At 38.7% G+C, this 25,007-nt stretch overlaps 1 protein-coding gene across 1 annotated transcript in view; it reads right to left on the reverse strand.

Annotated features, from left to right (window-relative positions):
- The window catches only part of ZPLD1 (zona pellucida like domain containing 1), a 44,880-nt gene extending 21,239 nt beyond the window's left edge, over window positions 1–23,641 (reverse strand). Inside the window, exons 1-3 of the mRNA XM_065913806.1 lie at window positions 23,536–23,641; window positions 6,392–6,612; window positions 1,209–1,390 (exon numbers count right to left, since the gene is read on the reverse strand). Of these exons, the coding sequence (XP_065769878.1) occupies window positions 1,209–1,390; window positions 6,392–6,612; window positions 23,536–23,641 (509 nt within the window). The remainder of the gene's footprint in view (window positions 1–1,208; window positions 1,391–6,391; window positions 6,613–23,535) is intronic.
- Between the last annotated feature and the right edge of the window lie 1,366 nt (window positions 23,642–25,007).

The following is a 25,007-nucleotide window of genomic DNA, read 5'->3' on the forward strand; positions in this document are numbered from 1 at the left end:
GTCCCATTTAAATGAATGCATATCCATGTGCAGTGCAGTTCAGAAATGAATTCAGTGAGGAAGTTGAGGGGAGCAGAGTGAAAGATTATGACCTGTTTCTCTCTGCACCTGCTTCTTTTTGAGTCATGGCCTTTCTTTTCTTGTTTTCCACATCGAAATCTTGCTTTTGACCAAGTTGTTTATCATAACTGTACCATTAAATTATCTATGAATATTTTTTAAACCGAAGCAAAATGTGTCCTCCATGTTCCCTTGTGACCGAGATTAAATAACAACTTTACTTTCGTGAGAGAAAACCCTACAACTGACGGGGGAAAGTTTTGATTCAATCACCCCATTTTGACAAAAATGTTTCACAAATCCATACGACTATATTGCAATATGGATGTAAACACGTCTTGGAGTGTGTGCCTTGGGAGTAATGAATGAATGTGGTAGTGGTGTAGTCGCAAGTCTGACACGACTCTTTGAGATCTCATGGACTGTAGCCTGCCAGGTTCCTCTGAACATGGGATTTCCCGTGGCAACAGGAGAGGATTACCATTTCCTCCTCCAGGGGATCTTCCTGACCCAGGGATTTTAAGCCTGCATTTCCTGCTTGGCAGGAGGATTCTTTACCACTGAGCCACCTGGGAAGCCTCAATGAATGCATACCTGACTATAAACAAAAGGCAATGAATCCATGTCTGAAGCTCTTTGGCTATGAGTGACACCACCTTTGCTGGGAATCATCAGCATCTGTGCGGGGGACACCTCAGCGGGAGGCAGGGAGACCTCAGATTCGGGGGCAGCAGCCCAGCCGTGAGCACATACGCAGAGACTGAACCCAAGCAGGACCCAAGAATATAGTGACCAAATGATCTACGCGCTGGAAATAGGACAGGTCCTCTGGGCTGCATGAGCCCCCAGGCTCTTGGGTTCCTGGGCGGCTCTGAAGGGAGCCAGGAGAACCAAAGGCAGATATTTGACTAACGTGAGCTTGTTTTAATTCAGGGAAAAGATTAAAACTGAACTGTTGCTGTTCTTCAAAACAATAATAGTTATAGATGGATAAGTAGGTAGATGCATAAGATCATATACAGTTTCCATTAGACTCAGTCTAACTTTCTCAACAAATCCTGCTATTAATATCTTTGTAAGTTCCTCAAGGATAACAATGACCCAAATAAAAAGACCACATGAGAAAGTAAGAATAAAATGCCACTTACGAAGCAAGTTGGGTATTATTAACCAGGTATTCCAATGGATAACTACAGCTAAATTTGTAAAGAAGCCCAGGTAGATAGCTGATGATTGTTGGTGGGTCTGGAGTATCAATATATCCTGAAATATTTCCTATTTGTACTGATGTTGCATTTCCGTAAGCACTGACTCCAGGAACTGTGGAAACCTGTTAGAATTGTAGGTCAAGCTCAGTGATTAAATAGTTACATATAAATCTAGGCATTTCATATGCAAAATAAAACATTAGGTCAGATCATTTCTAGGGTCTGTTGCAACTATAACATGACATAATTTTGATATTATACACACATAATTCTAGTTATAAGTGATCATATGTCTTTTTTCCTCTCATTAAGAGGGTGATTTAATTTTTTAAATGAATTTTTATTGAAGTATAGTTGATTTACAATGTTAGTATACAGTGTGTTAGTTTCTGTGATACAGCAAATTGAATCAATTATACATATATTGACTCTTTTTTAGATATTATTCCCATGTAGATCATTTCAGAGTATTGAGTAGAGTCCCCCGTGCTATACAGTAGATTCTTATTAGTTATCTATCTTATATATAGTAGCAGGCATATGTCAATCCCAGTCTCCCAATTTTTCCCTCCCTTGCCACTTTCCCCCTTGGTAGCTATAAGTTTATTTTCTACATCTGTAACTCTATTTCTGTTTTGCACGTAAAGTTCATTTGTAACATTTTTTTTAGATTCAACATATAAGCAGTATCATATTGGTCTTTCTCTATCTGACTCATATGTTACTTTTAAATAAATAAAGCTTCATATTACCAGAGATGGTTTACTCATATTTCATAAATAAGAAAAGGAGAGAAACTATATGTTACTTGTTGTGCAAGAGCAAGTAATTTGAAAATACTCATGGGGAAAGCCAAATTCCATGGCCTGGACTAAAAGCCCCCTGTTAATATGATCTTGTTTTCAATGTTAGCTTCGTATCTCCAGGCTCCCATTCTTGGTTAGTAAAGCCCCAGCACCAAGGCCCTTGTTGCTCTGGCGTTTGTGCATACCCCTGCCTCCTCTCTGGCCCACTTCACCACAACATATCCTACTTCTCCCCTGGATCTCATCTTCCTCGGGAACTTCTCCCGACTCCCCCATACTTTGTGTCTCACAGAAGCAGTTACAGGGCATGAGTGGTCTGACTCAGCATACTTCCATCCATAATCAGAGCTCTTTGCAGGCAGGGGACCCTCTAGGTCTTATTTGCCTTTGTCCCTTCAGCATAGCTCAGTGACACCAGCATCCTGAGGCCCTTGAGATAAATTTTAAACAAATGAATGACAGCCACAAATTTTCTGATAGTCAGTCTCCTTAGGGTCTTCCTCTGTGGTACATGGAGATTCTCACCTCCTTTCAGGGCAACAGTTCACAGGAATGTTGCAGAGGGATCATGAACTCCTAGAATTTATATAAAAATATTGTCCATGTGTGTATTCTCCTGGGACTGATTAGTTTTCATTGGATTCTCCAATTCCACTAAAATTTAATAACCACCATTTCAGGAATTGTCAATTTTTTTTTTTTTACACTTAACACAAATGATTTTATTGTTGTTGTTCAGTCACTAAGTCATGTCCAGCTCTTTGCTACCCCATGGACTGCAGCACACCAGGCTTCCATGTCCTTCACTGTCTCCTGGAGTTTGCTCAGATTCATGTCCATTGAGTTGTTGATACTATCTAAGCATCTCATCCTCTGCCACTGATTTTATTATATGTTAATATCTTAATTAAAAAGTTAATATAAAATGCAAACATTTAAGTTGCAATTCCGAATCTGAAATATCTAGAATAAGTCAAAGAAGTAAGGCTTTCAAAAATTGAGGCCTTAAAATGTTACCATAGTTATAGATGTTTTTCAAGTCTATAACTAGATGAAGGTTTTTCTGAAGAAATATTGTTTGGGTGAAGTTGACATCATACATGATATTGGGAAGCACTAGGCTCACAGTTGGGCTTCCTTATAGCTCAGATGGTAGAGAATCCACCTGCAATGCAGGAGACCCTGGTTCGATTCCTGGGTCAGAAAGATCCTCTGGAGAAGGGATAGGCTACCCACTCCAGTATTCTTGGGTTTCCCTGGTGGCTCAGATGGTAAAGAATCTGCCTGCAATGTGGGAGACCTGGGTTGGATCTCTGGGTTGGGAGGATGCCCTGGAAGAGAGCATGGCAACCCATTCCAGTATTCTTGCCTAGAGAATCACCATGGACAGAGGAGCCTGGCAAGCTACAGTCCTTGGGGTTGCGAAGAGTCAGACGTGACTGATAGACTAAGCATAGCCCAGCACAGGCTCATGGTTACATATGTTAACCTGGAGGCCAAGGATTTTGGATGAATCCTGTCTCTGACAATGGTGTCAATGTCTTGGAGCACTCAGATGGTACGGACACACAGGAATGGCCGCTTATTAGACTTCCTAGATGGCACTGGTAGTAAAGAATCTACCTACCAATGCAGGGACATAAGAGACATGGGCTTGATCCCTGGGTTGGGCAGATCCCTGGAGAAGGAAATGACAATTCACTCCAGTGTTCTTGCCTGGACAATTCCATGGGCACAGGAGCCTGGCAGGCTACAGTCCGAGGGGCTGCAAAGAGTCGGACATGACTGAGCGACTCAGCACTAAGGTTATTGTTGCCCAAGCTCTGTGTTCTCATTGTGGATTACCAGGTAGAGGGTCATCACCTGAATACTTCTTTTATCAACAGTGATTACTAGCAGTATGCTTGTCAAAACTCAGGCTCTCCAGTGAGACAAACTTTATATGGACCTATGATAACTAAACTCTGAGGATTTTTAAATCATGGCAACGTATTGTTTGGGTCAGCACAGGCTATGTAATATTGCAGTAACAATCCAACCCCTATATCTCAATGTATTAACACAACAAAAGTTCATCTTTTGTTTATGCGACATGTCCAGGGCAGTTTGGTAAAGGGGGTTCCGTTCCAAGTGTTCACACAGTGTTTTTGCCTAAGGCTGGCTCTATTTCCTTATAGCACTGCCATCTCAGCATGTGGCTGATAGTACTGCTAAGACAGAAAACACCAGAGCTAGAAGGTCATGCAGAGGCTTTCTGCTATGCACATGTCAAGTCCAGTGAGAGTCTACAGGACTGAACCACTTACAAAGCCCTTGCTAGCTGCAAAGGGCCTGGGAAGGGTAACTTTCCCTGGGCTCGTGGAGAATTAACAATTTTGACATCAATAACGTTCTTTGCCATCATAATACCGCTGAACTTCTCCCTCCATGTCAAATACAATATGATGATCAATTAATATTTTAGCAGCTATTATGGAGACCTGTAACATGTAATTCTCAACAAAAGAATACACTTTATACATGGACCTAGGAGCACGTGGGCAAAGCTGAAGCAATTATCCAGCTGATTCACGAAGAGAACCAGAATCCTTATGAAAAAACATTTTGATTCTAATCCATATGATTTAGTAGTCTACTTAATTTTTCCCATATAGAACTGTCCTTGGAGCAGATACCAAGACTGGTGATATCTAAGACAAAAATATAAACTAAGTAAATCTTCCTCTCTATATATTGCCTGCCTGACTGACTAGCTAAACATGCAAATTAAATCTGTGAAAAAAAATATATGTGTGTACACACATGCATGTACATTACAGTTTTTATACCAGACTTATTCAGTTTAAAAAAAAAAAAACAAAGAAATGATACATACATACACACACACACACACACACACGTGGGTGCTTTGCCTGGCATTTCTCTGGAACTATTCTCTTTTTTTGGCAGCAGGGAGCACGATAAGACAGAACTGGAGAATAGGAAGCTCCCTGAAGCAGAGTCCTTGTGGGGAGGGGCTGTGCGGCTCCTCTCCACTTGGGCTCCCTCCCTTCTTCCCTACGTCCCTCTCTCCCTTCCTTTCCCCCTCCCTCCCTTCCTCCACAAGGAAGCTAGGATGTGTAATAATCAACCTGCATCACTTCCCCTCACTCTCCCTTAGGCCCACTTCATAACCTCTCTGCACACAACCGAGAGAGATGAATAAACGTTTTTAATAAAAAGAGTCAACAATACTCAAGCTGTATATTTGGAAACGGTCATGGGCACAATATTCTAACTGCCCTCTGAGAAAAGATAAAGGAAATTCAAAGAAATCTCTTTTTCCTGTCTCCTATCTCCCATCAAGTCTTAAAAGCCCTGCCCTCAGAATAATCAAGAGGAACAGTCAATTTCTCCTTCTTTACTGGCCTAAGTGGACGTCTTCAATAAATCTTCTTTTTGTCTTTGCTAAGATTAACCAATAAGACTATATTTAAACAAGCAAAAGGAAAAACTGTTTTAAATAAATTTTAGCCTAACACCCCCACCAAATCACAATTATCTTTTCCTTCAATTAATTTTTAATTCCCAGGACAGTGAATGCCTGTTACAATTCTATTTTTGGTATTCAATACACGAATAAATAAATGAATAGTGTAGATAAGTGGTTCTCACTCAAGGTGGAAATACCTGAAGTGGTGTTTTAATTTTCACAGTGACTGGATGGAGCATGTTGCAGGGATTTCTTGGGTAAGATTGGGTATGTAAACATTTTTTAATTCAAAGGATAGATCCACAGTATGAAGAAACTCATGCTGGAAATGCTAACAGCCCTCTTTTACAAAACAGTGGTGTGGCTCATTCAATGGTAAACAGGATACCTAGAAGATTCTAAGTTTCTCATTCGATATTCCATCTTTCTTCCTGAACGAGGTCACTAAGAAATAACAGGCCAAGTGATTCATTGCCAAACTCACTGGGATATAAAAGATACTTCCATAAAAAGCAGGAGGAACACAGCTAATGAAAAACTGTAGAGAAATACTCCTCAATGTCACTCATACAAAATAATGCTGGTTAGAGTAGCACAGTTAATCTCAGGCCCCTCAACCACCAGCTACAATAAACAGAACCACCAGTGGAAAGTGAAATCAGATGTTTGGGAGCAGAAGCCTCAAACAGGCAAAGGAAAGTGGTTTGTTCAGTTTTATTGGGGTTTTGTTCTTAAAAGATAGATTGGGTTTCTGATTGTTTCATGACATGGGGACTTTTGTGTGTGTGTGTGTTTCTTTTAGTTATGATCCCCAAACCTAGCACATAGTTTCACTCTAATCTTACCACTAAATTGTTTCCACAGCCCTCCAAGGTGCTGAGATTGATGATGAAAATGACCACAGCAGGAAAGGTGTTGTTATTGATGAAGCCCCTGCAGTGGGAATCTCCATGCCTTCCGTTCAGGGCCAGATCTGCTTCAGAATACCCCGAGAAAAGAACCGTGCAAAAATTAATCTTCATTGTAATGGCCTGGACCCCACAGTAGACATTGATGTCTCTTTCAGCTGAAATAGAAAATATAAAAAACAAAACAAGTCACAAAAGCGAAGCACAGGGTCCAAGAATAGCTTAAACATCCTCTGAGGTATTTTCATCCCCTCTGTCTGTCTAACAGGCTCGTGTACTCGAACACACCATAATCCAATGTGAAAGTGTTAAGAAAAATACCCAGAAAAGCAGTGGTTGGCTTAGTTATTTCCGGAGAGATCTTCGAGCGTCGATTTTCTATTTCATCTCTGTCTCCTTGTGCTTGGTATACAGTGGATGCGCATTAAATGTCGGTCAAGTGGTGTAAAATGATTGTTGGAGAATTGAGTGGAAAAAATTAGGTCGCTGAGGAAATTCAGAAGAAAGTAATTATTTAGAACACATGTCTAGAGTAGCGAGATTCACTACAGATGACGCATCTTCCCAAGTGTAAGGAGAAATCTATCCTAAGCCGAAGCGTTGAGCGCCTTGGTGTTTTGTAACCCATCTTATCCAGGATATAGAAACAGAAGCCATCCATCCAGATTGTTTTATTTTACTAAGCTATGCTACAGTGGAAGAAAATGAAAACTAATCTGTTGATATTTCATTCAGGAATGCATAGTCAACCCTAAAAAAAATTTTCCAGTGACTATGACTGAATTAAAGCAATGAACTCAGCATTAAAATGTAAGACAAATTTGCAGTTTTCCATGATCCCACAAATTATCAGTGATGGGATCCACTACAGGTCTACAGACGTGAGCAGGCATGTCTACATGCACACACACACACACACACACATGCACACACACATGCACAACATTTTCATATATTTAGTTATTTTTCTACATGTAATGAAGAAAATATATGTAAAAAATGGCGAATTCAACTGCTGCTAGGTAATTTCGCAGTGGCAGAAGCTCTTATTTTACTGGTTTTGGTAACAGCTACAGGTTGAATTGCTTCCCTCCCTTCAGGAAAAAAAAGAAAAAGATACATTGAATCTTAAGCCCCAGTACCTAAAACTGTGGCCTTATGTGGAAACAGGGTTATTAAAATTGTGATTAGTTAGGATGCGTTCATACTGGATAGGATGGGTTTCTAACTCAATATGATTGATGTTATCATCTGAAGAGACAGAGGCACAGGAGGAAAGCCACGTGAAGACAAAGAATTGCAGTGATGCACCTAAAAGTCCAAGGAACTGCAAAGGCCGCCAGTGAACCACCAGGAAGAGGTCAGGAAGAATTCTGTTCAGAGTCTCAGAGGGGGCCGACCCTACTAATACCTTGATTTTGAACTTTTGGCCTCTGGAATTGCAAAATGATAAATTTCTGTTGTTTCAAGTCACTCTCTTGTGGCACTTTGTTACAGCAGAGTTAGGAAATTAATACAGTGACCTTATCACTCTTTACCACTCTTGCTATTACCACTGGGATAAAGAATCTGAAACATACAACTGGTTTTCAAAATGTGAAAAAAAAAAATGGATTAGGTTATTTGGAGAAATCACCTTAATTGTTCCAAAAAGGTAAAACAAGCAAAATAAAATATTTTTGGCCAATGATCTAAGTAATATGTAAATCCCACTCATGATTTTTTAGCATAAAGTAAATTTTCTTAAATATATCGGTTCTAACCTCAAGGTAAAAATGTTCAGTGGCATATTTCTTTGGAGTGTTTATTCTCCATACTGGTTTTTGTTGGTAAAGTGAGTCACATTTTGAGGACATGAATAAATCAAAATGGAAATTTCTATGCTTGATTATGATTTTAAACTCAATACAAAAATTTTTTTAATTTTTCATAGTGAAAGAAAGATGGAAAATCTTTTTTATGGCCCAAAAGCAAATATTAGACTAGTTCTTATGGAAAATTCCAAGCAATATTCCCTTTGTAGGTGGAAAATAAAATGAATTCATTGTGAAGTTATACTGTGCCAAGATAGAATATAATAAATACCATTTAAAATTCAGAGAATATATCTATTAGCTTTCAAAGACAGTAGCTATTCAAACACAACTATAATTTTTAAATGATGCTCTTATTAAAATAATGAGTCCTTTTTAACAAATGTTTAAGTGTTTCAAACATTTAAACTTCAAATTACCTCTTAAATCTGTTGATTTTACTCCATGCTGTTCCTTTGCACATATAACCATTATCTTTTCTTTTAGAATATTACATTAACTTCCTAACTGGTTCCTTTATTTCTGCTCTTCATGACCTCTGAATAGTATAACTGTTAAATGTGAATCTAACCGTTTTATTTCTCTGGGCAGGTTTTCAACAGCTATTCATTTCATTCCAGCCAAAAGTTCAAATCCTGAACCAGTTCCTCAAGATTCTCTGTGGCCCACCACCCACCTACCTCTGCATGCTCATCTCCTCTCTATTATCCCCTGTCTATACAACCATTCCATTGAACTTTTTTCAGTTCTTTAAATGTATCTAAGTGACAGAAGCTAGAATAGTGGTTACCTCTGGGGGGAAAATGTCCAGAATAGGGGAAATAAGAAAATTTGGAGGGTGATAAAATTGTTCTCTATCTTAACCTGAGTGGTGATAATGAGTGTAAACATATGGTGAAATTTCAAGCCACACCCTTAAAAATTGGTATATCTTATTTTAATAAAATAAATTTCAGTATTTCAATAAAATACTGTGAGCACTTTAAAAAGCCTAATAAAACTTACATAAGACATTTAAATGGCCTTCTTCACCCACATAGATGCTTCTCTCATCCCCAGTCCTTGTCTGAGAAACGCCTACTCACCCCTCAGGTCTCCAGTTTCATTGTCTCTTTCCCAAACGCTTTCATGATCCCAAATCTAAACTATGCTACTCTGGTCCTACACTATCATATTAACTTTGAATCACATACACATTTGCATAATTGTTTTCTCAATAAATTGAAAGTCCCAGAGAGCAGGAAACTAAGATATTCAATGATGTACTCCAGTGAGTAAATTTCCAATATCCATTGGATCATCAAAAAAGCAAGAGAGGTCCAGTAAACATCTATTTCTGCTTTATTGACTATGCCAAAACCTTTGACTGTGTGGATCACAACAAATTGTGGAAAATTCTTAAAGAGATGGGAATACCAGACTACCTGATCTGCCTCCTGAGAAATCTGTCTGCAGGTCAGGAAGCAACAGTTAGAACTGGACATGGAACAACAGACTGATTCCAAATTGGGAAAGGAGAACATCAAAGTTCTATATTGTCACCTTGTTTATTTATTTAACTTATATGCAGAGTACATCATGAGAAATGCTGGGCTGGTTGAAGCACAAGCTGGAATCAAGATTGCTGGGAGAAATATCATTAAACTCAGATATGCAGATGACACCACCCTTATGGCAGAAAGTGAAAAAGAACTAAAGAACCTCTTGATGAAAGTGAATGACGAGAGTGAAAAAGTTGGCTTAAAATTCAACATTCAGAAAACTAAGATAATGGCATCTGGTCCCATCACTTCACTGCAAATAATTGAGGAAGCAATAGAAACAGTGACAGACCTTATTTTGGGGGGCTCCAAAATCACTGCAGATGATGATTGCAGCCATGAAATTAAAAGACACTGGCTCCTTGGAAGAAGAGTTATGACCAACCTAGACAGGTTATTAAAAAGCAGAGACATTACTTTGCTATAAAGGTCTGTCTAGTCAAAGTTATGGTTTTTCCAGTAGTCAAGTACGGATATGAGAGTTGGACTACGAAGAAAGCTGAGCACTGAAAAATTGATGCTTTTGAACTGTGGTGTTGGAGAAGACTCTTGAGAGTCCCTTGGACAGCAAAGAGATCCAACCAGTCCATCCTAAAGGAAATCAGCCCTGAATATTCACTGGAAAGACTGATGTTGAAGCTGAAACTTCAGTACTTTGGCCACCTGATGTGAAGAACTGACTCGTTGGAAAAGACCCTGATGCTGGGAAAGATTGAAAGAGAAGGGGGTGACAGAGGATGAGATGGTTGGATGGCATCACCGACTCAATAGTCATGAGTTTGAATAAACTCTGGTAGTTGATGATGGACAGGGAGGCCTGGCATGCTGCAGTCCATGGGGTTGCAAAGAGTCAGACACAACTGAGCGAGTGAACTGACCTGAAATGAACTGATTGTTCAAAGGATTGTTGCAATTCTGGCCAGGGACTGGACAATAAGAAGGCTAAAAAAATTTGTTGTTGAGAGCAACTGTTAACAACTGAAAAAAATGTCTCTACTTTTGGCAGAAGTGCCCTTGGCAACATGAAGTAGCATTTTTTTTTTCTTCCCTCAAATCCTCACAAATGGAAAAGGTGTACTAAATAGATGTCCTTACTATATACAACCAGGGAAGAATGTGTTTCTCTGGAGAGTGACAAGTCTTTAGAAAGCTAGATTAGGATGGATTTGAACAGATCCCTTTCTTAAAATGTAAAGTCTTTAGTTTGTTATCATTTCTCCAAATGGGATCAGCTTGTAGCAAATTCAGTTCCATTGCATGGGTTAGTCTCCGATTATAAAACAGACAAGAAAAGAGAGCACGAAGTATGGACAAAGCAATCATCGCCATTGTTAAGCTAGCATAGGCATCGATGAATTCCTCTCGAATAAAGGTGAAGAAGATAAAATCTTCAATTGGTTTAAGTTAAGGGAATGACATCTCTCTTGTAACATATTTAATGATATCTATTCACTTCCATACAACTATGGTATGCCACGTAAGGCAGTGATACTCACTCTATTTCCCTAGGCATAGATAGAGTTCTCGGTGTTGCTCTAGTAGTTGACAATTTGATTTCATCTTTAAGTAGGTATTTTGCTACCTTACAGAGATTATTTTGCATGGAAAGGTTTCCTGTGATTTTGCCTGTGTAGCCTGCTGCTTGATCTCATTCCCCACCATTTACTTCTTTGCTTTTTAAAGTCAAAGGAAATTGGAATCATCCAGATGCTAACCGGCCTGAGCATGTTTACTTCACATTCATGCTGTTCCCTTTGTGCTACGTTTTACACTCCTTTATGTTGTTAACTCCTATAGATACTTCACAGTTCAACTCAGCGCCATCTTCTCCAGGAAACTGTTACTTATCAGCTGGTATGGGCGAGGGTCTCTTTCTATCCCACTCCACTATCTGCCCAATCGTTGTGTAAATCTCCCATTATGGACTGTGATCTCTTTGAGAAAAAGGACCACTACTTTGTAATCCTTAGAGGAGTCCATTGTTTTGTAAGTTATGTGAATTCAGTTCAGTTCAATTCAATCACTCAGTTGTGTCCGAGTCTTTGCAACCCTATGGACTGCAGCACACAAGGCCTCCCTCTAATATTTAGAGGATAGTAAAGAGTAATAATTATAGATTTGATAATCATCAATACTCAGTATATTAATTAATAATAGATGAAATATTCATTGAGAGCACTCAGGTAAGAGAAGTGGGCTGAGAACAGAAAAGTAATTTCTAAATTGTCCTTTTATAAGACTTCATCTTTTCAGTGATATGTAATCATTTTCTTCTGCCCTATTCCACATTACCCTGTGGGTCTACAAGGTTACATACATTATTCCTGAGAGTGGATATTTGCTTCTCCACTAGATTATGAAATCATTAAATGCTGTGGGTTTTGTCGGAGTGCCCAACAAATACTTAGGAAGTGTCTATTAAAATATGTTTAATTAAACTCTTTGACAAACTGCATTCACAGTGTCTAACTTTTTAATATCAACTTTCAAGATTCACAGAGAAAATATGTACACAATGATATAGGCTCATCTTGACTGTTCATCCAGAACTCATATATTCTATCCTTTCTGTGCCAATTGCCTGAGATTCAGTTTTAAATGAACATCAAAATTCTCTACACCAGATATTTTCTAATTCAGTATGGTAAATAATATGAAATTAGTGAGTTTTTGCTATTTGTTTTGTTATTTAGCCTTTCTAAATGTATTAGTCTAGCAATTAATTATCTTGGTTTATTATTTTTTTATTTATTTTTTTTATCTTGCTTTGTTATTAATAATACATCTTAAAAATTGCTTCCCCTTAATAGCAATAGATTTGCTAATCCCTCTCGTCATTAACAGTGAGCAAGTATGTGGCACCCAGTTGGGGTTAGCATAAATACTGTGGTTACGAAACAACACAAATCTGGCAAGACATCTTAAGAACCATGCTCCAATCAGCACTTCTTATGAATATGCATTAGAGAGAATCTTATTAAAATGCAGATTCTGATTCCGTAGATCTGGGATGAGGCCTGATTTTTGCATTTCTCACAAGTTCCCATGTGATGCCAGTGTTGTAAGTGAAGGGGAAAAGAATTTGCCACCTCAAAATATGCCTCCTGGGCAGAAGGACTATTTTAAGTTGATTAGTTTTAAGAAACATCATACATAAGAGAATCCCAGAATAAAAGAGGAAGTTACCTTCTCAAAGAGACATTTACATTTATAAGGGAACTCTCCATTTGTGTGTCTCCCTCTCCTTACCAGGAAGGAAGAGTAGAACAACTAGATCTTCAGAAACGCTTAAAAATGGAAGCTACTGATCTAAATCTGCATAACAACAATACTCTTGTTTGCTACACTTTGCTTGATAACCTCCCACAGCCAGCTTCCCCAACATCTCTTTTATCTTTAACTGGAGATAGAATTTAAAGTGGTGACTTGGGCCATTTACTCAGTTTTTCTAAGTATCACCCATGAGTACAGGAGGTTTTGTTGTTCAGTTGCCCAGTTGTATCCAACTCTTTGAGACCCCATGGACTGCAGCACACCAGGCCTCCCTGACCCTCACCATCTCCTGGAGTTTGCCCAAGTTCACGTTCATTGCATTGGTGATGCCATCCAGCCATCTTGTTCTCTGATACCCTCTTCTCCTGCCCTCAATTTTTTCCAGCATCAGGGACTTTTCCAATGAGTTGGCTGTTCGCATCAGATGACCAAAATACTGGAGCTTCAGTATCAGTCCTTCTAGGGAATACTCAGGGTTGATCTCTCTTAAGATTGACTGGTTTGATCTTCTTGTTGTCCAGGGGACTTTCAGGAGTCTTCTCCAACACCACAGTTCAGAGGCATCAATTTTTTGGCGTTCTGCCTTCTTTATGGTCCAACTCTCCCAACCATACGTGACCACTGGGAAGACCATAGCCTTGTCTACACAGATCTTTGTCAGCAGAGTAATGTCTCTGCTTTTCAATACAGTGTCTAGGTTTGTCATCCCTTTTTTGATAAGAAGCAATCATCTTCTGATTTCATGGATGCAATCACCATCCATGGAGCCCAAGACGGTTAACATATTAAGAAACTTTTGTTTGTTTCTCTCCTGTTAATCTCTCTTTTATTATAGGGGCATTCAACTAAGGACCTAGAAGGGAAAAGGGAAAATGATTTTTTTCTCCCCTACACAATACAGTTTGATTAGGCAGAAGCAAATCCTTAAATGGGTTCCATCTGGTGGGATTAAGCACTCCCACCAAATTGTAAGATTTATATGTTTATAAGTGGGAGAGATTTAAATGGAAAAGGAACAGGAAAGAGAGAGACATGAACGATGAAGGGGACGGGTGTGTGTCTCATTCACTTTCTTTCTGAGGAACTGACTGGTTTGAATTGCAGTGAAAGAGCACTTGTGAAAGGCTTTGTGAGATTGAGCCCAAATAGGTCCACTTTAGTGCTCAGGTGGCCATGTGTGAAATAAAATTGGAAGTAGAACCTTTTTCTCCTACATCACTCTACCCCATTCCATAATCCATGGCAGTTTAGTAACCAGAAGAGCAGGACATTCACTTCAAATGGCAACTATGCCCTGAACACTGTTTGAAACAATTAAAGGAGACATGGGTGAGGCTGGGTGAACCTACTGTGAGCAGACAAGGGCTCTGTGCAGTTCTGATGCAGGTATTCCTATGAATGTGATTGTCCCTGCATCAGTGGGTTTTAAGGAAGCATTGTTTTAAACCTGATCCTATGAACCAACACCTATTCAATACAATAGGAAGAGCCTTCTCTGTACGCTGAAGGGTGCACTTTCTGACTTCATGCTCAGTCACGAAGTCCTGTCTGACTCTTTGCAATCCCCCGGACTATACCCCGCCAGGCTCCTCTGTCCATGCGATTTCCCAGGCAAGAAGACCAGAATGCGTTGCTATTTCCTCCTCCAGGCAATCTTCCCAACCCAGGGATCGAATTCAGGTCTCCTGCACTGGCAGGCAGATGCATTACCGTCCGTTACCACCTGGAAGCCCTTGTTGCCTTGAAGTGCCACAGAAATCTCACCTGGAAAAATACAGGACAGTCATCCCTCAATACCCACGTGGGGCTGACTCTAGAGCCATCCTTGGATACCAAAAATTTTAAAAAAATCCACAGATGCTCAAATCCCTTAATTAAAATGGCATGCATAGTATTTTATATAGCCTACATGCACACCCACCTGTATACTTTAAATCATTTTTAGATTACTTATAATACAATGTAAATTTTATGTAAATGCTATGTAAATTCTTTGTAAATATTTATTGGCATGAAGCAAATTCAAGTTTTACTTTTGGAACTTCCTGGAATTTTTTTTTTTTCCCTCAATATTTTCAGCCCAACTTTGGTTGAATCCACAGATGTGAGCCTGTGGATACAGAGGGTCAACTCTATTTTCTGTACTCCAATAGATATTCCAAAATGATATAATCTTAGCAGATTATAAAAGTAATTTATATATTATTTCCATTTCTATCTCTATAAAATGAGAGTAGTGATATTTGACACTACATAAACTTTAAAAAAATTGCTTAGAAAACAGATGCTATTTGCGTTGTTTTAACTCATTTTTGAAAACTGCTTCTCCTCCTGAGTTTTTATACAATACTGAGGCTTTGGTGCTAAAAAAACAAGAAGTTTAAAAGGGTAATGATACTTTATCTACCCCTAATATCAGCAATTGATGAAGAATTTAAAGTGGATTAGGAATTCAGGTTTCCTCTCAGTATTGAACAGGTACCTGACCACCTCATTTTCCACATCTTTTTTCATTAGTGAATGAAAGCTGTGGTTTGCAGGGTTGTAAGAAATGAATATACAGTCTCAGACAAACTGCAGACGTCTATTTGCACTTGCTGCTTCACATTCTTTGGAATTAGAAGAGTTCAGTCTTTTTCAAGCAGAAGAAGGAATATAGGTTTTACTTATACAAGTAGAAGAAATATAAAAAAAAATCCATGCAGTAAAGAACTTCATTATTAAAATAAAGGGAGGGACTCTGAATCATTCAGTCATTGCGCTTGCTGACGAATTCCTCTTCTCTCCACTGCACTTTATCACTGAAGATTAATCAGGATGTGATCAGCAATCGCTGGCTGGATCAGTTCTTCTGCCTCATCTGGTGCAGTAATTGCAGTCACAGATGCAAAGTAAAAGCAGGCATCCTCTTCACAGCTTGGAGGCCAAAATACTACCACTGTGTAGGAATGAAGGGGTGGTGGCCTTTCTTGTCTACACAGAGGGTGAGAGCATATTCCCTGGAATAACTACCCCATTTTCCACCCTGGCTTTGGGCACGGAACAGTGCAATGGTCAGGCAAAGTCTAACACACAATTGGACGGCTCATTTTTATTGACTCACCAAAGAAGTCTAGCAATGAAATAAGGTGATTATCTATTGTATTTCCTATGAAATACTGGTACTCATTGAAATATTAATCAATATTACCAGGAAAATAAAAGATTCCTTAGTAAAGATGCTCCTGAAAAAAGCTAAATAAATTTTTCTATCATAGGATTTTTCAAATTCTTTAATGTGGCAATTTCTATTGTGATTCTCCATTTACATGCCGTTTTAACATTTCAGTTCAGTTCAGTTCAGTCACTCAGTCATATCTGACTCTTTGCAACCCCATGGACTACAGCACACAGGGCTCCCTGTGCATCACAAACTCCCGGAGTTTACTCAAACTCATGTTCATTGAGTCAGTGATGCCATCCAACCATCTCATCCTCTGTCCTCCCCTTCTCCTCCGGCCTTCAATCTTTCCCATCACCAGGGTCTTTTCAAATGAGTCAGCTCTTTGTATCAGGTGGTCAAAGTATTGGAGTTTCAGCTTCAGCATCAGTCCTCCCAATGAACACCCAGGACTGATCTCCTTCAGGATGGACTGGTTAGATCGCCTGGCAGTCCAAGGGACTCTCAAGAGTCTTCTCCAACACCACAGTTCAAAAGCATCAATTTTTTGGTGCTCAGCTTTCTTCACAGTCCAACTCTCACATCCATACATGACCACTGGAAAAACCACAGCTTTTACTAGATGGACCTTTGCTGGCAAAGTAATGTCTCTGCTTTTTAATATGCTGTCTAGGTTGGTCATAACTTTCCTTCCAAGGAGTAAGCGTCTTTTAATTTCATGGCTGCAATCACCATCTGCAGTGATTTTGGAATCCAAAAAAATAAAGTCTGACACTGCTTCCACTGTTTCCCCATCTATTTCCCATGAAGTGATGGGACCAGATGCCATGATCTTAGTTTCCTGAATGGTGAATTAAGCAAACTTTTTCACTCTCCTCTTCACTTTCATTAAGAGGCTCCTTAGTTCTACTTTGCTTTTGCCAGAAGGGTGGTGTCATCTGCATATCTGAGGTTATTGAGCAAATTTCACTTTTATTGAGATACAATTGAGAGATTCAATTCCTAGGCAGGCTGATAAGAAGTCCAGGATCCCAGAGGAGGAGAGAGGGATCTGGAATTCTCAAGGGGGAGAAAAGGACAAACATTTATTTTCTCTAAATTCCTTAGTCTTAGTCACATAAAATGCTTTTTCTTTAAGCCCAGAGCAGATGATTACACAACAAAACAACTCGGCTTAAACTCTGTACTAAGGATCATATAACAACCATGTATCCTGCCTGAGGACAGTTTCTCCTTCTTGAAAACCTTCTGACTAATCCTGTTATCCTAAAATGTATACTATGGGAGTTGGTCTGGTAAAATCTTTCTACCGTTATTAGTTCTAATCCTGTCATCTTAAAATGTAAATTGTGAGAGTGGTTCTAGTAAGATCTATACAGCCTTGAGACATTCTTTTGATTTATTGTAATAACCAATCAACTCTGCTTATTTAACTTAAATGCAGAGTACATCATGAGAAACGCTGGGCTGGAGGAAGCACAAGCTGGAATCAAGATTGCCGGGAGAAATATCAATAACCTCAGATATGCAGATGACACCACCCTTATGTCAGAAAGTGAAGAAGAACTAAAGAGCCTCTTGATGAAAGTGAAAGAGGAGAGTGAAAAAGTTGGCTTAAAGCTCAACATTCAGAAAACTAAGATCATGGCATCCAGTCCCATCACTTCATGGGAAATAGACGGGGAGACAGTGGAAACAGTGGCTGACTTTATTTTTTGGGGCTCCAAAATCACTGCAGATGGTGACTGCAGCCATGAAATTAAAAGACGCCTACTCCTGGGAAGGAAAGTTATGACCAACCTAGACAGCATATTAAAAAGCAGAGACATTACATTGCCAACAAAGGTCCGTCTGGTCAAGGCTATGGTTTTTCCAGTAGTCATGTATGGATGTGAGAGTTGGCTGTGAAGAAAGCTAAGCACCGAAGAATTGATGCTTTTGAACTGTGGTGTTGGAGAAGACTCTTGAGAGTCCCTTGGACTGCAAGGAGATCCAACCAGTCCATCCTAAAAGAGAACAGTCCTGGGTGTTCATTGGAGGGACTGATGCTGAAGCTGAAACTCCAATACTTTGGCCACCTCATGTGAAGAGCTGACTCATTGAAAAAGACCCTGATGCTGGGAGGGATTGGGAGCAGGAGGAGAAGGGGATGACAGAGGTTGAGATGGCTGGATGGCATCACTGACTCGATGGACGTGAGTTTGGGTAAACTCTGGGAGTTGGTGATGGACAGGGAGGCCTGGCGTGCTGCGATTCATGGGGTCGCAAAGAGTCGGACACGACTGAGTGACTGAACTGAACTGAACAGAGTGCTATTTCAAATAGAATACAAAATGACAAGTTATATAACACTAACAATTCAGTTTCCTGTGACTCATTAGTTCATCATAAAACAATGTCAGGTCACAAAGTTTCTGGTGTCCTAATCTTTTCCTCGATTGTGCCTTTATCATTAAAGACTTCTTTAGGGACTCGGAAGCTCAAGAAGACTCCTATATATACCAACTTCTAAAAGAGAGACTAGTGTACGTTAGTTGCAGAGGCCAAAAAGACTTACCTGTATGTTTCACTTTGGCATCCAAACCATTCCTTGGTACTCAAAAAGTCCACTACGGTTTGTGTTTTATTCTTGGAAGAGCGTCATTATAATGTCAGTGGGGCAAGAGTCTATTCCCTGATACTAGTTTGGATAGCCAAGAGTTAACTACCTTTAAAATTAAATGGTGTCCCTTTAAACTTAAAATATATTAAACCATGATAGTTCCCTTGACTCAAGGATAAATGCCATGGAAATTAAAGAAAATAGTTCTAATATCATGAAACAGCAAAGGTCAGATAGGGTGAGATGATTACTCTCATCATTATTAACATTACTTTGCATTTAGATAGCTCCTTCCTTTGCCAGACTCATTCTCATTCTAGGTCTTTGCTTAGTATCTGAGCAGCTTGTGGAGCTTTTGATGACATCAAGGGTGATCTTGATGTGGAAGAGAAGCCACAAGTCAAGAGGGAAGTGAGCAATTAACCTTCAGGCTTTATTTATTCACTCTGATCTTCTTTTGCAAGCAATCTGCAAAAATGGGCTTCAAAACTGGGCTGCAAAAATTCTTGAAAAGAATATCCATATAACTAAAGCCTCTCCTGTGCTTTCTAGTTTATCTGAATTTTAGATACTTTTTAATATAAATTTTAAATTGCAACAATATGGCTGATTCATGTCAATGTATGGCAAAAACCACTACAATATTGTAAAGTAATTAGCCTCCAACTAATAAAAATAAATGAAAAATAATAATAATAACAAACTGCAACAATATGTGTGTGTGTGTATGCACAGGTTTGGGATGTGTGGATACTTGTTGTCTAAGCCCAACAGAAATAAAAGTGCTAAAATGTGTAAGAACAAATACAAATTTTAATTTTCCCTGTTGAAAATAAAGAGATCATTTATATCAGAAAACACGTAACTACTTTATGTTCGTGACATGTATATAAATTCTTTTGAAAATTAGCTTTACTACTGAGGGACATCTTTCTCAAGGACGTGGGACCTATCTCTTAGAAATATAAACATCAAGGAAAGTAGTACCGTTGTATCACAGTCTGGGAAGGCTGGGAGCCTAACTTCAGTTGGAACCTCGCTTCAAATTGCAAAAGTACCTCCTTTCATAAAGATGTGAGAAATTTATTTTTTCTCTGGATAAAGCTAATACACTAGTATGAATGGTCACCCCAATAACCAGGTAAATTTAGGATGAACTATACATGACAAATGGTGCTGCCAAGCCCTCTTACTTGAGGACAGTTATTACTTATTTTGAAAATATGCATATAATTTGCTGTCTCTGCTTGATTATGTAAAAGAGTGAGATTCCTTTCTGCCTTTGCAAACTTTCAGTGAGTTGCCTGTATCGAACATCATATTCTGGTTTAATGCTAATTCAATAAGTGTTTTCACGTCTGCTATGTTAGTGGAAAGGATTTCTGGGTTGGGAGGAGATTTTGTTTTTAGGTATATTTCCTTCATAGGAAGGATTATGCTTTTGACTGGAATAATGGACTCAACAATAGAACACACTGTTAATTGTTCTCAATCATAATGCATATGAGACTTATCTGCAAGATTTTAAAAAAAATTCCCAGTACCACATTCAGAGATTCTGATACTCCAAATCGGGGGTAAGGGCTTCCCTGGTTGCTCAGTTGGTAGAGAATCTGCCTGCAGTGCAGGGGAGCTGGGTTCGATCCCTGGGTTGGGAAGATCCCATCCAAGCCACTCCAGCACTCTCGCTTGGAGAATCCCCATGGACAAAGGAGCCTGGTGGGCTGCAGTCCGTGGAGTCGCAGACAGTCAGACACGACTGACTGAGTAAGTACAGCATATCTGGGGTGAAGTGATGACGTCCAAACATAACAACTGTCTCAGCTGACTTGGATGTTGGTGATCAGAAGGTGCTCTTGTAGATGGAAGCTTCCACACCATTTTTACAATTTACCACATGAAAAATACTTCCTTTTGCTGTTCTAGTCACTCCTTGGCTCATTTACATGTTCAATTTATCTTTACAAGTGTAATATCTACCACGTCAGCTATATTCTCTCTACCGAGCAATCTTCCTGCATTTTGGCTTTCTTTTCCATCCATAACAGAGTAGGACTTGACTCCCCTTGCCAGGCCTCAGCCAGGCCTATGGCCCCTCCCTCTCTGAGGCCTTCTGCCTCCCACTTCCCTGAGGAGATGAACACAACTAGAACCTCTCAACTTCTCCGCCAGGATCTTTTATTTCTCTTCTTTCCTAAATCAAATACATAGCTACCACGTCTCCAAAGTGAACTCCTCCACCTGTACCTTTGAGCTCTTCCATATTTTCTGTCCTCATTACCTGAGGTGTTTCTTTGCTAGTATTCCAGTCTCTGCATACTTTCCCTTTGCTCATGTCTATACTTTGCTAGTATGTTTTGTTGTTGTTGTTAGTATTCCCAGGCTCTGAATCCTGCCCCTTTGCTGATTCATACTCTTACGTAATAGATTAGGTGTCTCTAGTCCCCGAATCCCCAAACCCTTTTTCTCACTCATGAACATGAGCTCAGCTCCTTCCCCCTCCTCCTTCACCCCCAAAGTTATTTACAGGGCAGTGTATTTCCACACCTCTCCTCCTCCCTTCTCCTGTCTCCCCTTCACTGCTCACTCACTGCACTGGAATCCAACTCTCACACCGCTTCTTTCAGTCTCCAGCCTCTCTCCTCAGACCAGGTCTGTATTTCCTACTTTTGGGTAGAGGCTACCTCTCTACATTCTAAAAGTACTTCAAAGTCATTCTTTTCAAATCCAAACTTTCTTTCTAAAACATGCAAATGCCCTATGCTCTCAGGGTCAGTTGACAGTATCAACACTGAATTATTCAATTTCAAAATACCCTCTGGTCTTCTCCTTGGCTCACCTCCCAAATCAGATCAGTTTTCAAGTTCTGATGTATCCACCACAAAACACTGTATCTCTGAATACCTGCCTCCTTCTACTGCTTTAGTTGCCACTGCCTTCGTGACATTTCTCTCTGCTACTAGTCTCTTCTCACTAGATTCTGTCTTTCACACTTTTCCCCAATATCTACTTTCTCAAATAAGATGTGACCCCATAAAATCCTTAAAAAGGTGGGTTTTAAAAGCTGCAATGGCTCTTCATTGTCTACAAAATAAGGTTGAAACACTTTCATTACACAAATAATACACAAATTACTTTTGCCAAAACAACTGAACCTGAATTTATTTATTCAAACCTCTAGCTCTAATCAGTTAGCAGGTTATACAGGAAAAGAGGAGCATGTTAAATGACACAAAGGAGTTACACTCAACCAGATCCAGAGTGTTGGAATTCTAAGAAACAAATGACCAAGGTACTTACAGAGATAAATGGCATTTTAGAAAAGCTAAGGCATGCTATACATTAAAACAGACTCAAGAAATGCATCAACAAATGTACCATATTGATTTAGAGGCAACTTGGCTGAATATTGAATGATATTAAGGAATTATTATTAAGTTTATTAAACAAATAAGTGTAATGATTTCTAAAGTTCTTTTTACTTATATACATGAAACATGAAAAACGAATTTATTTTAAAATATTTTAGAGATGGGAGTAGTAGGAAACACACATGAAACAAAACTTATAAATGCTGACAACTGATGAAGCTGGATGATTACTATGGGTTCTCTTTTTTTTTTTTAAACTAATCTCTACTTTTGAATATATTTTAAATTTTCCATAGTAAAAAGGTTAAAAAAAAGTCCTATCATTTGTGTATTCAAAATCATTAAGAACCCTGCCTGAACTTACCTTTGTAGACTTGCTTTTAGACATTCCCATCCTGAACTCATTTTACTTAACCTACCAAATAGTCTCATACTAGATCTGGCATCATGAAGCTATTTCTACATATTCTTTCTTTATTCTGGAGCAAGCCGGATTACCTGTGCTCAATAAATTAGAAACGTCACATCAACTAAATAACTACCTGCTGATTGCTCTGTGTAGGTGCTGTTGCTCTGCCATGCTCCAAACACAGGAGCACGTAAAACATGGCAGAACGTATTTCGGTTTGCAACGCATATGTAGAAAAAGAGTTTCAGATTACCTAATTCTTTTTTGTAAATATTGAACTATGGCTCTATAACTTCAGCTGATATAAAAAGATGAATGTTTAAGTGAAACCTCAAATTGCCTCTAAAAAACGCAGATTTTAACAACCTGTGGGACACACCCATCAAGATGGTCAAAGTCTCATGTTTGTCAAAATACTAATGGATTGCTCTGAAACGCATTCTGAAGCTGGCCTGTGTACTTTTGCTGACCAACACTTCATTGAAATAGTATTTTGTTTGAGTACTGTATAAAATTTCACAATCATTTTCTAAGTATTCTTCCTAAATAAATCTATTAGAATATAATGGAAAATTTTAAAGTCTGAATTAATTTATGAGAAAAAGTCCATCAAGTAGACAAATTTTGAATGACATTAGCCTCTCCCAATTTTATGAATCATTAGCTAATATTTTTCACATCTGTGAGCAGCCATTATAATAATATAAACTAATACAATGAACACTTTATATGTTAATGTGGTTATAAATTACAACTTCAGAAAAATGTCTTTTGTCATTTTCCATTTGTTAATATCCACTTAGTAAAGACAGATATCCCCCTCATTTTACATATGCATTTAAATCATTTTCTATTTAAACATAATCACTCTCTCCAGACACAATTAGAGAAAAGAATGGGTTCAGACTCACCAGGAAATCTACTGTGGAGGTTGGCATCACAATTGTAGCCATTGAACTGAGCAGAGCCCGGAAGCACTCTAGTTGTTAGTAGCAACAGCAACCATATCTGTTCCATTGCAAAACCTAGAAAAGAGTTATTTTTCATGTGGACATCACCAGCCTTCACTCTTACTTGCTGGGAAGACTGAGGCTGCTCTCAACTCACTGTTGGATAAGCAGGCTGTCTACATCCATGCAGGCAAAGCTCATTAGAGGCCTAAGGACTATCAGAAATAATTATCAACAATAAGGCAGAGATTTTGGCTACAACATTTCAAAACTATTTTCATTCTTTGACTCCAGTTTGTTAAGTATAACAAAGCTGTACTTTTGTAGTAGAAGAACTAAGATATAAATCAAAACATTAGTAAATGAAAGATTTTTATTATAAATAGGAAGAACTCAAACCAAGTATTTGGTAGATTAAAACAGCATAGAAAAGCAAACTGATGATGTGGAGACAATGATACCCTTTAAAGTAGAATATCCATAGTCTGAGGGACTTAACCCCCAAGAGCTGATTTTCAGAGGATCCTCAACACTATTAATGAACAAATAATGTCAAGAAATCTTTCCTCTCAGCAAAGGAATTCCAGGATACTGATATTTCTCAAAATCAATGGTTTATATATCATTTTCTCAGGAAACAAAGGAATAAAGCAGAGGAAGTACAGAAAAATGCTATGTGTGGAATAATATTATGGTTCCTCCAATGACTGCTCACTAGTGGATGATATCTGATACAGAATTATGAAAACCTTGAATTCTTAGAAGAGTGCAATAGAAATTCTCAATATGTGTTGAACAAATACTTACAAATTGATTTTAATACTTAAATGCCAGTCAGTCTGATGTTTAGTTTTTGCTTTTTTTTCCCCTATATGGCCTTTTACTGGCTTTATAGAGCTAAAATATCTTCTAGAAGTGCCCAGCTTGTTATCAGGGCACAGTCTCTGCATTGGGAAAAAAAATCTTTTGGGTTGGTGGTTTTGGTCTGTGAATAAAAAACAAAAAGAAAATAAAATTGTAAATAGCTTACTCAAATAATTTATTGCATGTTTAAAGCTTTTGGGTTTTGGGGAATAATAATGCCTAAGCTGTTCTTAATGATCTTCCCTTAGATGACCAAGTGTAGTCTTTAGCTAAAGGAAGGAAATACATCTTGCCTTTGAATCATGTTTTTAGTATAACATGTTCAATATTAACAAAGTCACTTTGGTGAGGATGTGGGAAAGGAAAGTACGAGTTTTTCCCAAAAATAAACAGAAAAAACAAAAATAATTCAACAGGAGCTTCCTTCTATGTCACTGTCGCATACCACTCATACACAAACCTAACAACTTTTGGAAGAACAACCATATGCCTGATCTGGTAGGACACTCTATAACAAAAGGCTCACACAAATGGCTGACCCAGACCCTGGGATCTCTTGAACACACCTA

This window comes from Muntiacus reevesi, chromosome 21 (assembly GCF_963930625.1).
Source record: "Muntiacus reevesi chromosome 21, mMunRee1.1, whole genome shotgun sequence".
Lineage (NCBI taxonomy): Eukaryota > Metazoa > Chordata > Mammalia > Artiodactyla > Cervidae > Muntiacus > Muntiacus reevesi.